At 27.4% G+C, this 13,126-nt stretch overlaps 1 protein-coding gene across 2 annotated transcripts; it reads right to left on the bottom strand.

The window, feature by feature from the left end:
• Positions 1-8,911: 8,911 nt before the first annotated feature.
• On the bottom strand, positions 8,912-9,589 carry OCT59_019885 (uncharacterized protein; the record flags this gene model as incomplete). Of its 2 annotated transcripts, none has more annotated exons than XM_025329190.1 (1): positions 8,912-9,589. In XM_025329190.1, the coding sequence occupies one exon, from the start codon at positions 9,587-9,589 to the stop codon at positions 8,912-8,914; it is 678 nt and encodes a 225-aa protein (XP_025176637.1). The 2 variants fall into 2 exon arrangements, with proteins under 2 accessions (XP_025176637.1, XP_066005542.1); XM_066143831.1 differs by having other exon boundaries at positions 8,912-9,469.
• Positions 9,590-13,126: the final 3,537 nt, after the last annotated feature.

Raw genomic sequence — 13,126 nt, 5'->3', positions numbered from 1 at the left:
TTAAAGGAGATTGGTTTCGTAGGGAGGAGATTGGTTTGACGCGATAGTTACTATTAAATTTTTTTTTTTTAGGGTTTTTCGGTGAGAGAGTCTAACGCTTGACATATGATTGTTGTGTAACATTTACGATGGTCACATGCAATTTTAATAGTAATTTGGGGCCTTAATTTTGGTCCAATTCCGATAATAAGCCAATATGTTTTTTGTTTATTAAATTCGGAGCGTAATTTGGGCATTTTAGTCAAATGAAATCACCTTTTTAAGCTTAAGTAATATTGTTCGGCGAGATCGAAACTACCTGAATATTAATTTTCATAAGAATCAGTTTAATATTTACGGAATACGAGCAATTTTCGCACTTTTAATTTTTTTTTATTTTCCCGATCAGTGATTATAGGGCGTAATTTGGGCACTTTGGTCAAATGAAATCACTTTTTCATGCTTAAGTAAAGTTGTTCGGCAAGGTCGAAAATATTTAGATAAATATTTTCATAGCAGTTGGATTAATACTTATGGGGTACGAGCATTTTTTCATAATAATACCAATTACGAATTTATTTTTTTTAAAAAAAAATTAATTAGATTTTTTTAAAGAAAGTAAGTGAATAATAGTTTCGAAGTAAAGTTAAAGATGTGTGTCTTTAAGATTTTTTTTATAGTATTTTTGTAATTCAAAGTACTTTTTTTACTAATAAAAGTTATTTATCTTTAAAGAATAAGAATTAAACTTAGTAAAAATAAAAAATTTTTAAAATTTATTGTAATGATTATAAAATATTTTGTTTATTTAATATTTAAAAAAATTTAGGTCTCTGAAAATCTAAGGTAAAATTTAATATAATTTTAAAAGGTCACTATATATATATGGTAAAATTATGAGATAAGAAAGGTTGGTAAAATTACTAGTAAATCTGAAATTTTGCCCAGAGATCTTTATTAGAAGTAAGCGGGGTCCTGCCGAAACTATATTAAAGTTATATTAAAAAACTGGCAAAACTTTGGAGAAAGGCGAAACTGCCAAAACTTATTATAAATGCCGAAACTGCCGAAACTCTGCCGAAACTATAATAAATCTATAGTAAAATTTTGACGAAACTAATTGTAGGATTTTGAAGAGGTTCAGACAAGCAACCTTAGATGATACATCATCAGCTGTTGGTGTCGATTGAACAAGCGAAGATTAATTATAATATTAAATTAATGTAAGAAATGCAATTCCTTGACGGACTGTACCTGATAAAATTTGAGATAATATATTTCCAGTTTTTGAGAAGCTTCATCTTTTTTTTCTGGACTATTATGGGAAACTTTCGTTTTTTTCTTTGCATTTTTTCCAGTTTTTTTCTTAGTATTTTTCGTTGACATTATTAATAACTAATTTAGAAAATTGTATAGGAAAAAATATACTTGAAATTTACGAAACAATTTAAATAAAAAATTGATTACCAAAATTGATAAAAAAATCCAAAATCTATAAATTAAATAATTTAATTATCAGTAAAAATATTAATTAAAATGATTAAAATCTGTAAATTAAAATGATTAAAATTTAAAAATAGAAATAGTTAAAAATCTGTAAATTAAAATGATTAAAATTTAAAAATAGAAATAGTTAAAAATCTGTAAATTAAAATGATTAAAATTTAAAAATAGAAATAGTTAAAAATCTGCAAATTAAAATGATTAAAATTAAATAAAATAATTAAGAAATCTGCAAATTAAAATGATTAAAATTTAAAAATAGAATGATTAAAAATCTGTAAATTAAAATGATTGAACCCCTGCACCAAAAATGTAAAAAAATCAAAAAAAAAAAAAAAAAAAAAAATTGAAAATTCACACAAACGAAAGAAATATCAAATTCTTCATTAAAATTCGCAAATTCACAAAATTCATAATTTCGCATTAATTAAAATAATCATTAATAAAATCACTAAAATTCGCTTAAAATTAGCAAAGAACAAATAAAAACAAATATTTACTATACCGCAAATAAATTCTCATAAATTGTTCTTCAAATAAAAATGGTTAGATATCAATGCCAAATTTGTAAAAGAGAATTTTTAACTTACGGCGGTTTAAAACAACATGCCAATGCTAAACATCACGGGAAAATGAGATCCTTCCAACTAAATGAGTCACCAGTACAGCAAAGATCTTTGTTGCAGCCATTAAGAGAAATGATAAGATCAGAACATGATGCAGAACTTTGGAGCACGTCAATTATTATGCCAAACCCAACTACTTCGCAAGAAAAGCTTACATCACAGGATGATGATGAAGATGAACAACGTTATCATTTGTGAAAAAGGTTACGGTCAGAAGAGAGGGTTGAAGCAAATTTTGAAGAATCGGAAGCAGAATCAGAATTAGTAAACTTTGAAGATACTGAATTCATTGATCCTAAAGACCTTCAGGGTGCATCATTAGATGATGCCATAGATGTAGTTGATGGAAAACCCACACCAGAGCGCGTAGTAAAATGGCCGAATGATGCATATCGCGACTTTTTGGAGTTGATAGTAGAGGGTAATATCTCTAATAAGATAGGTGATAAAATAATAAAGTTTTTCAACAAACATAGTAATTTAGACAAATCACCATTGCCAAGTTCAACGAAAAATGGCAAGGATTATCTTAATCAAATAAATTCACCTTTGATAGACTTTAAAGAAAAGGTTGTTGCGACCTATAATGAAATTAATTTTACCTCTACTATCGCCCACTTTTTCGTGCTATTCAAGCTCTTCTGCAACGACCGGAAGTAGCCAATAACTTCGTCCATAAAGGAATCCAAAATAAAATGAAGGTCTGTATAATAATTTGATTTCCGTCTGCAATGATAAATTACATTATTTATGCTATACTTCTCCGCTAATTAATTACGTCATATTTCGGCGAACGGACCAATTCACTATTTATTATAAAATTACTATGAATTAATTACGTCTGTCAAAATACATTACGTCTGTCAAAATAAATTTAATTAGTATTTTGTCATTTTGACGAAAAGTATAATTTATGCTTATTTAGTTGTTTATATTCTCAGGATGATAGAGGTGAAACAAGAATATTTGGCGAACCTTTCGAAGGTAACTGGTGGTTAGAAACCAAAAAGAACCTTCCATCATTAAATCGACTATTGTCCATCATTTTATACTCAGACGCAACAACTTTCGATGGACTTGGGAAATCATCAGGCCATCCAGTTTTTTTAACTCTTGGTAACATTCCAAATCGTGTTCGAAATTTGCCAGAGGCTAAAATTCTTTTAGGATTTCTCCCTAAAGTCCAAGATATAGGAATCAAAACAACAGAAAGTTTTCAAAGCTTACAGTGTGATGTATATCATAAATGATTCAAAATTATGCTCCAACCTTCATTAGAAAAATCTGAAGCGCTATATTTTGGAATTAATGGACAAGTGATTACTTTCGCTGCACGGATATCTTTTTTTCTCGCAGATATGCTTGAAGCTGATGATATAACTGCAACATATAAAGGAGCGCAGTGCAAAATGCCATGCCATACTTGCATGGTTTTGCAAAGTGATCTGAACAATATGAGTCTTAAACTAGAGAACGTACCTTATAGAACTCATGAAAATATGAAGTAAGTAATCAACGATGGCTAAGGAAAGGAGTATTCTGTGTATTCTGTTAAAAATTCCTTCTGGAAATTTCCGTAAATATCTTTATATTTCTGTAATGAATTTCAAAGATGTAAATTTTTACGCACGTATAATTTGTTTCAGAAATTTGAATATATACGAAGCCTGCGTTCCTGACCGTATGCACCATATCGATCTTGGACTCTTCAAATACCAATTGGAATTTACACAAGATATTTCAAAGGCAGTTGGAGGAACAGAACTACAAAAAAAATTTGATGATCGACTTCGTCAGATTCCTCGCTTCCCAGGTCTTAAACTCTTACATAAATTAGGACATTTAAACGTACTTACTGCGTCAGACTATCATAACATAATGAAAATTGCCCTTTTTGCCTTAGATGAAATTTTTGAAGGGAACGAAATAACCTGTAAAGAACTTTGCAAACTTTACGCAAAGTTTAGTAAGATGTACATAATAATGAGCAGAAAAGAAATGTATACTGAAGAAGATCTGAAAATTTTTGAAGTCAAAGTTCATAAAGTCACGTTGAAAATCATCGACACACTAAAGATTATCAATTATAGTCAGCAATTATTGATTGGTGCATTGATTTCAAAAAGATCTTCTCTCCATTGTCCACTACTGACTGCAATTTTCCAAAGTTACATAGTTGGCGGTAGGTAGGACGCTAGTAAACATACAGTATATGATTTTATCCTAATTTATTTTGATTGTTTTCAGTGCCTGCTATTAGAAAATATGGTGCATTGAATGGGTTGTCAACGGAAACGTACGAAACCCTTCACAAATCATATGTCAAAACCCCATATCAGTTATCAAACAGAAAAGACGTAATGAGACAATTGGTAAACGCTGTTAGTTGAATCCGACATGACTGAAATCAATTTTTTTGAAATATACATACATTTAATAATATTTTTTATAGGTAAAACACAAAGAATTGACATCTTCTGCTAAAAAAGTTATTCATCGTAAAGCCAAAGGATTTGGAAAAGTTCTTTGGGAACTAACATTAGATAATATCGACCAAAAAATAAAATCGTTGATAAAATCTGAAAATCCACCACATTCAAACTTCATTGAAGGGTTATCGCAATTAATTTTAACTTTAGATACCTTTCTGGACACATCTTCGCAAAAGTCCGAAAGTGACGAATTTTACATTAAAATTTATAATTCAGTACACCTGAAAGATAGACATATTTTAAGAACGACAGGAGAATTTCAAGGTAAAGAATGGTTCGGTAATATTGCAGTAACTCCTGCAGAAGATCAAGAGCAATACAATTCGAATGAGGGAGCTTGGTATGGAAAAGTAAGTGAATGATTAAGATTGATAAAGTGTTGTATGTCATTAATCAATTTTCTTTATAAGGTGTTGTTATTATTTAAATTCTTTTGAGGTTCTTTCAAAGAGCCATATGAACTTGCTCTGGTTCGTTAGTTTGATATTATTATGGAGGAACCCGAACTGTACAGGTGTCCGCAGTTGTATTACACCAAAGAATACAACACAATACCAATCGGTTCAATTAACCAAGAAGTTCATATAGTTCCAAGGTTTGGCAAAGTAAATCGTTATTTGTTAAATAAATACATGTTTTAAAAATTACTGGAAAACTTTAACGAAAGTAAAGTCAGAAAGTTTAAAAAATAAAATTTGTAAATTTGTTGAAAAACTTTAACGAAAGTATTAAAAAAAACTATTAAAAAAACTTTAGCAAAAATAAATTGTCAATGGAAATGATCGAAAAGCTTAATTAAGCTTAATTACTAATTGAAATCGAAAAGTTTAATTAGTTAGTTACTCAAAGTTTAAACGCAATTATAAACCCGCAATTTTGAGTTAAAAAATTTCGCAGAGTTTCGCAAAAAAAAGGGCAAAAAGCGAAGATCTGCTATTTCGCAGAACTTCGCAAAACCGGCATGATTTAAATTTTCTGTTAAATGAAATTCTGCAAAATTGCAGAATTTTGCTGATTTTATAGATAAAAATATTCAATTATCTGCGAAGTTGCAAAGTTTGCAGAACTTCGCAGAAATACACAAAAAATGACAAAAAAAAGCGGAGATCTGCTAATTTTACAGATCTCTGCAGTTCTGCACCCCAAAAAATTTTCCGATGTAAGTAAGATTTTCATTTTGTATTTTTTTTTTTTTTTTTTTTTTAAACTGTAATGCATCTTTATTAGGATTTAACATCAAGGAGACTATCCTAAATTACAAGACACCTAGAGCCGACCATGCTAAACACGTGACAACCCTATAACAGAGTAATCAGAATAACAAAAAAAAACACATTACAGAAAATATAATAAATAAATACTTTACCAAAGAAATTAACATAAACTAAAACTCGCAAACTAGCAATTTGTGAAACCTAACTATTGGAATTCTAATTTTAAGTGTGTAGGAGAAAAGATGAAATGTGTAATAGTGTTGGGGTCTGCCAAATGCAGCTTCAAAAGATGAGTCCCAAGGTCTCACACCCAAACAATTTATTCCACCAAATCCCCTTTCGTCCTACAAAAGATAAAAGTTAGTATTCTAAACTAAACAAAGTACTCTAAGCTAAAATGAAATTCATTTTTGTTATCTTTGTTATTGGAAACTAATTTTTTACGTGAATTCACGTAACTTTGATTAAAAATGCAAGTCATTCCTCTTCGTGACTTCGCTTCATTACTTTCTAAAACTTCTTCTTGTTATTATTATTCTTCTTTTTTTTCCCATTTTTCTTTTTTGATGGTGATGTTGTGGGTTTTTCCTTTTCTTTCTCATCATCATCATCTTCTTCTCTAATCTCATCCTCCAATAATGTAAACTGGAATTTTTGATCATGTTGGTACTGATTATTATTTGTTATCCAGCCTTCGTCCGCTGAGAGAACTGTATCTGAGATATATCCATTCTTATCCTCTTTATCACTATCCTCAGATTTATTTTCTTTTGTCGGTGATTCGAATATTGGTCTCTTTTCTCCGGTTTTCTTTTCATCATGGTAGCGATTTTCGTTCTCTAATCTTTACTTAAAATTATCATTTAGGGTTGTATATTCTTTGAATATATTCGTTTGTTCCGCTAAGCTTATAATTCTTCGTCCTAAAAGGAAAAAATTGTTTTTATCCATTGCCCAAGTTTTAGCTTTTAAGATTTTCATTTTGTATAATGGATATTAGAATTTTTTTTTATATATATTTAAAATTTTTTAAAGTTTTTTTTTATTTTTTATTTAATAAATTTTTAAGATATTTTTTAATAAAGAGTTTTTTTTTTGTTTTAAAAAACACTTGAAATATTTTTTAATAGAAATTATTTTTTAGGGTTCGTTTAAAGACATTTTTTAAAAATTTTTTTAAAATTCATTTATAAAATTAAAAAAAAAATACATTTTATTACATATTTCGGCATCCAGTAATCATAGATAAATGAAACACAGCTTATTAGATTTGTCTCAATATGACGAGTCGAATGGTGGTAGTTTCATATTTCTAGGCACGATAGATGCCGAGTTATGTGATAAAATGTAAAAATGCATAGTGAACGAAAATACAAAGTGCCTATGTGTGGTATAGCTCAACATATATCACACCTAGAAACACGAAATTACTACCATTCGATTCATCTTGTCAAGTTGAATCCAATGAGCTGTGTTTCATCTTTTTACGATCACTGGGTGGTGAGATATATAACAAAATGTATTTTCTTTTATTTTGTAGTATACACTCAAATTTTTGCATAAAACTTACTATATTATACATATTGCGCATCAATATCTATAAGGTATTTAAAATTTTCAATAAAATTTATTTGAAATTTTTCTTTAAAAATTTTTTTTTTATATAAACTCAGATTTATAATTGTATAATTTATAATAAAATTTGAATTTATGTGATGATTTTGTATAAAGCTTCTAATAAAATTAAGCGTATAAAGTTATATTAAAATTTTGGATCTGGATCTGAGTTGTATATGTATTCTTCAGGGTCCTATTATTACTGTACATTTTAAGTATATTAATTTCATTTTGAACTTACTCAACAATAAAACTTGTGATATAATTTGAAATTGAGCTGCTTAGAAGGTAATTTCCAGGATACATTTGCTGTCATTTGTTCAAAAAATTTATAAGTGCTGAGATTGTCAATCGGAAAAAATCTTGCTGAAAATCTGTGATGATGCAATGTTGTTGGATCACACGACAGGTTTGATAATAAATTTTTGGTTTGTATGACATAATAAATTCTTGGCAAATCCACTATTTTTTTTATCCAAGCCTATTAACATTTTAAAAAGTACTATGCCAGAGAAAAATGCTCACATTCGCTTCTACTTCCATCACTGTCACGATGATAAATTTGAATGATATGAATGTAAAATAAGACCAATTGTAAAAGTTAGCGGGCTTTGCTAAGGAATGTAAAGTACCTAATTGATGGTTGATTGGTGTCGAATTAATCAACCATCATCTAATTGGTATTAAATTGAATAAATCAGATACCAATCGGTCATCAATCAGGTTCTAATAAAATAAAAATATAGTCTCAAATAATTAATAAATTGATATCACTTTTTAATTTTCTTTTTTTTTTTTTTCGCAGCGCATTTGCAGTTTTATTAAAGTAAAAAAAAATAAAGAAAATATATACAAAGTAAAATTCCCTAATAACTACTCTAATATAATTAAACTACAAACCACTCGTCATACCGGTAGTACTCTATGTGTGCACTGTTGAGTGATCGTTTGACTCCGTAGGTAGACTTTGTTTAGTAACGAGTCATCTTAGCCATAAAGGCTCTATCTTCAATGTCTGGTGATAACAGGACCCAACTTTTTAATTTTCAATGAAATATGTTTTTATTTATTTATTTGTAATGTTTTTACAAGTGATATAAATTACATTTGCTCAGTTCTTTCTCCTTTAGCTTGAGATGAAATCGCAAATTACATTTAACATATATTATTATTTTCTGAGAAATAATTCATAACATGTATAGAAATAAATTGAAAATAACGAAAAAAGCTAGACAATCTAGACTATTTATGAGTAAATCTGAAACTTTACATGAAAAATAATATATAAAAAACTTCTAATAAACAATGTAAAGCAAGAATAAAAAAGATGATGTTATTAATATAATTTTACAGGAACTTGCCATTTAGCTTTGCAATTTGGTTTCAAATATTCTTAGAAAACAAATCTGTTACTTTGAATTATTAGCCATCTTCTTTGCTTGTCTTTGTTATTTTCTTTGTTGTTTTCTTTGTTCTTTTTTCATTGTTTGACTTGAATTAATATTGCATCTAATATTTTATCTAATGATTCCTTAATTTGTTCAAGATCCTTTGAAAAGTTACCATCCTTCAATTTATCTTTTTCTTTCCTCAGATTTCGCACATCTCTATGAAGAGTGTTATTACTTTCTTCCCGCACTCTAAACAGCTTCATAAATTCTGACAATGTTAAGGAATCATTTTGCAAGAACACTTCTAACTTTTTTAACTTTATTGTTACATTATTTTTCTCCTTTTTGTCCTTTTGCCTCTTGTCAACTTTCTCATCTTCTTGCTTCTCGTCTTCTTGCTTTTCATCTTCTTGCTTCTCTTCTTTTTGCTCCTCGTCTTTTTGCTCCTCGTCTTCTTGTTCTTTTTCCCAATAATCAGTGATACAATCTAATTCTTCATTATTGAACTTTGCCTCTCTTTTAACTATTATTATATAATTTCTTATCCAGTCTCTATATTCACACAATATTTTCATTTTATTAATTTCATTTTGCATTACTTCCATCTCATTTTTCATTACTCCCATCTTATTTCCCATTATTTCCATCTTATTTTGAAATTCTTTCATAAATTCTAGATGTTTCTGCATAATAGGTATAAAACTTTTTATATCCTCTCCTTGTTGCTTGATTATACCATGAGTTTCTTTTATAGCCTTTTTCACCATCCCATTTAAGTTGCTCTTTGTTAAGTGATTTCAACTTAGTAAAATATGTTCCAGTTTTATTCATACTTTTTTTCCAAAGACTCCTCATGGGTAGAGATGTTAGATGCAAACTGATTCATTTCATTTTCAATTCATTTAACTTGTCACTAAATTGCATGTAATAACTTGCTGGTGTATACACAGACACAAACATAGTATAACTTGTTTATAAATTTTAAGAAAATTTAGAAGAAAGCAAGGATAATGTAGGTAAGTTTGAAATTTATATAATTAAAAATCTACGTCACTATGACATTTGTTTGCCACTAATGTTCAAATGAAAAGAGGGTGTGACATGATGTTATACAATGATTACATGATAATATTTTTTTATGACTGAATTGTTTATTTCGCAGGTACTAAAATTTTTGTGATCACGTGACCAATTTTATCGATCATTCCCAAAAATGGTAAACAGATTTAACAAAAAAAATTATTATTAGAATAAAACTTATTACAGATCGGCTAGTGTATGGGAGGTAGTGGGTTAATTAAAGAAATGGTTTTTAGGTGTAGTTGGTTATATCTTTAATAGTTTTGTGTTTAATTGCCCCACCGTCGAAGTAGATTCTTCTGATAGTTTAGTTCATTTTTTTATTTTACTTTTTCATTTTTGATATGTTTATAAAATTTGTATTTGCTAACTATTACTGTTAAATAAAAAATAAAAAATAAAACTTATTACAGATATTTAATTTTAAAATTTATATACTACATCTAAATTTGCTTGCTCTGCAGATTTACTTAGGCAATAAAGGTAGGTTTTAACAAATTTTAGCATTCAAAAATACACACACTATATAAGTTTAAAAAATATATGTTGTATTTTATTCTTATTTTTTATTTTTCATTAAAATTAATTTCATATGCGCCGATCTTTGGAACTGGTCTAAATTAAGGATTTAACAATTTAATTTTGAAAAACATGATATTTGTTTTACAACCCTTAATTTTAATTGCATTACATGATCATCTTTTGCAGACTGATAAAAAAAATGGAACTTTTACTTTTGAAATAAAGAATATACTATCTATAAACACAAATAAATAACGCAAAAGAAGATGGATTTTTAACATTTAGATGGGTTTATAATATAGAAAAGTCTTTCACATTATTTGTACATTAAATATAATAAGTAACTATTTTTATTTGTTTCTAAAGGTTTTTAACATGTAGTAAAGTTGTAAAAAAGTGTAAAAGCCTAGAACTTAAAGCAAAACTTAGTATGATTTATTTGTTTATTTATTTGTTTATTTTATATCATATTTTAAAGAATTTTAAGTAATAAAAAGTTTTATCATTTATTTTAAACTTAGGCAAATTTTATTCAAGAATCTGATAGTGGGAAACTTATGTAATCTCTTTAACTCCTTGTCAATAATAGGGTTATTTTAATATTATTAGAATTATTTTATTTAAAGCTTTATTTTGGTATAATTTTACTATATTTGAATTATAAGTTACAGAAAAAATAATTTTTTTTTAAATAATAAATAATAGAAATAATTTATTTATCGCACGTGCGATGCAAATTTTTATGTTTATCATTGCCATTTTAAGGGGGGTGGCGATGTATAAGCAGGTTGATCAACATAAATAATTTACAAAAAAGGAAAGTGGCGATGCATCGCACGTGCGATGAATAAATTTACTCTAAATAATATATTACAAAATTAATAACTTAACTAATATAAAATTTATTTTTATGAAAATATTATTAGTAGATTCTACTCAAATAGAGCTTTCAATTAAGCATAATTTTGTTTGGTTTAAATAATAGGAAGCTAAAATATATGAGTTTTTTGAAAATTTCACGTACGCTTATTACAAATATTATATGCACGTGATAGTATTGTCCATCTGATTATTTCCATTAAGGTTGCTTGGTGAAACTTGGAAGTTTAGACAAGTGTTGAAATCGAAACTAGTTTAAACATTTTGTTAAAAAGTAAAAAAATTGCAAAACTGCGAAACTGCGAAAAGTTTAGACATATTTTTATATAGTAGTTTAATAAAGTTTCGCCATTTACTATAGTAAATCATATGAATTAGTATATTATGTATATCTTTTCCTATAAAAGTTAGAATACATTTATCCGAATTTACCAAATTGCAGAAAAACATTTGATCTGATTTTCGTGTAATTAAAAATTTCTCACATTTTATTTTTCTATCAGATTTCTTTTAATTAATCATAAAAATTGTACAAATATTTTTTTAAAGTAATAAAATTTTAAAATTTTATGTGTTTAAAATGACTTTATTAATTTTATTTACAAATTATTTATTGATTTTCATTTACATATTTATTTAATAAGTCATTAACATTGTAATTCAATATACCCCTACCATTTGTATTATCAACAATCTCATCATCTGTTAAAACAATATTTTCATCATTATTATTTTTTTCATTATCAATAAAATCATCATCTAAATCTTTAGGTATATTACCAATACCATTCAAAATTAAATCATTTGATAAATCAATTTCATTTTCAATCCAAATATTTTCAATTAACACAATCACATTATCATTTGGAATAATTTCACCATTTATTGTTCTTCGTATAGGTTTTTCTAGATTTATCAAACGAGTTATTTTCATATTCGTTATCCTCTTCTTCATCTATATTATCAGATTCAGCTAAAGCTTCGGTAACTTTTTGAATTAATTCAATATTATTTAATTTTAATTTGTTCTTTGCTTCTTGACCGAAAAAACCAAATTCTTTTCTTGCATTAGATTTCCAATAAGTAATCATTTTGCACATAGATTCTAAAGTCTTGACTCCTAGTTGTAAATGACGCTTATTGGTGAGTCATCCTAAATTGGAAAAACCTCTCTCACAGGATGCGGAATTTGGGCAAATTGAAAAAAAATGTAAAGCAACTAAAGGTAAAGATTCTGGATCAGGTTTAGTTTCAATTAGATTCCACCAATTAATTGGTTTTTGAAATCCATAACCAAATTCCAAATCAAATGGTAGTTCTTTTTTCCTATATTGGCTCAATTGTGAACATAATGCGCGTGATTGTTCAAGATCAAATTCTAAATTTTGACCAATAGACAGAGCTGTTTTGGCTAATCTTGCATAAACACCACTTTTTAAAGGAACATCTAATAAGGTATTTATTAATATAAGTAAATTTGTAAATTTTGAATTTAAATTAATAAATTAAATTAAGATTAATTATATAATAATCTTATCTCGAAATAGAGGATGTAAATAGAAACAAAGAAGATATTTATCATCATTAAATTCCTCAAATCACTTATTTATCACATCATAGCAATGGTTACGAAAGCTACAATGAAAGCTTCGTGACAAATTTTTAAGAACTACTCCAAGTTTAGCCAAACTTAAATAACAGTCCGCTAAAGTTGCACTTCTGGATTCTAAAAAAAAAATAGCCTTTCGTAATGGGTTTAATACAAAGGCTAATATTTCAAGATCTGAAAAAAAATTTCGTTCTTGAATAATTAGCTTTATACG

The sequence above is a fragment of the Rhizophagus irregularis genome, chromosome 29 (genome assembly GCF_026210795.1).
Source record: "Rhizophagus irregularis chromosome 29, complete sequence".
Classification (NCBI taxonomy): Eukaryota; Fungi; Glomeromycota; class Glomeromycetes; order Glomerales; family Glomeraceae; genus Rhizophagus; species Rhizophagus irregularis.
The sequence above is the reverse complement of the archived record's forward strand: the minus strand, read 5'-3'. Positions and strand labels throughout refer to the sequence as shown.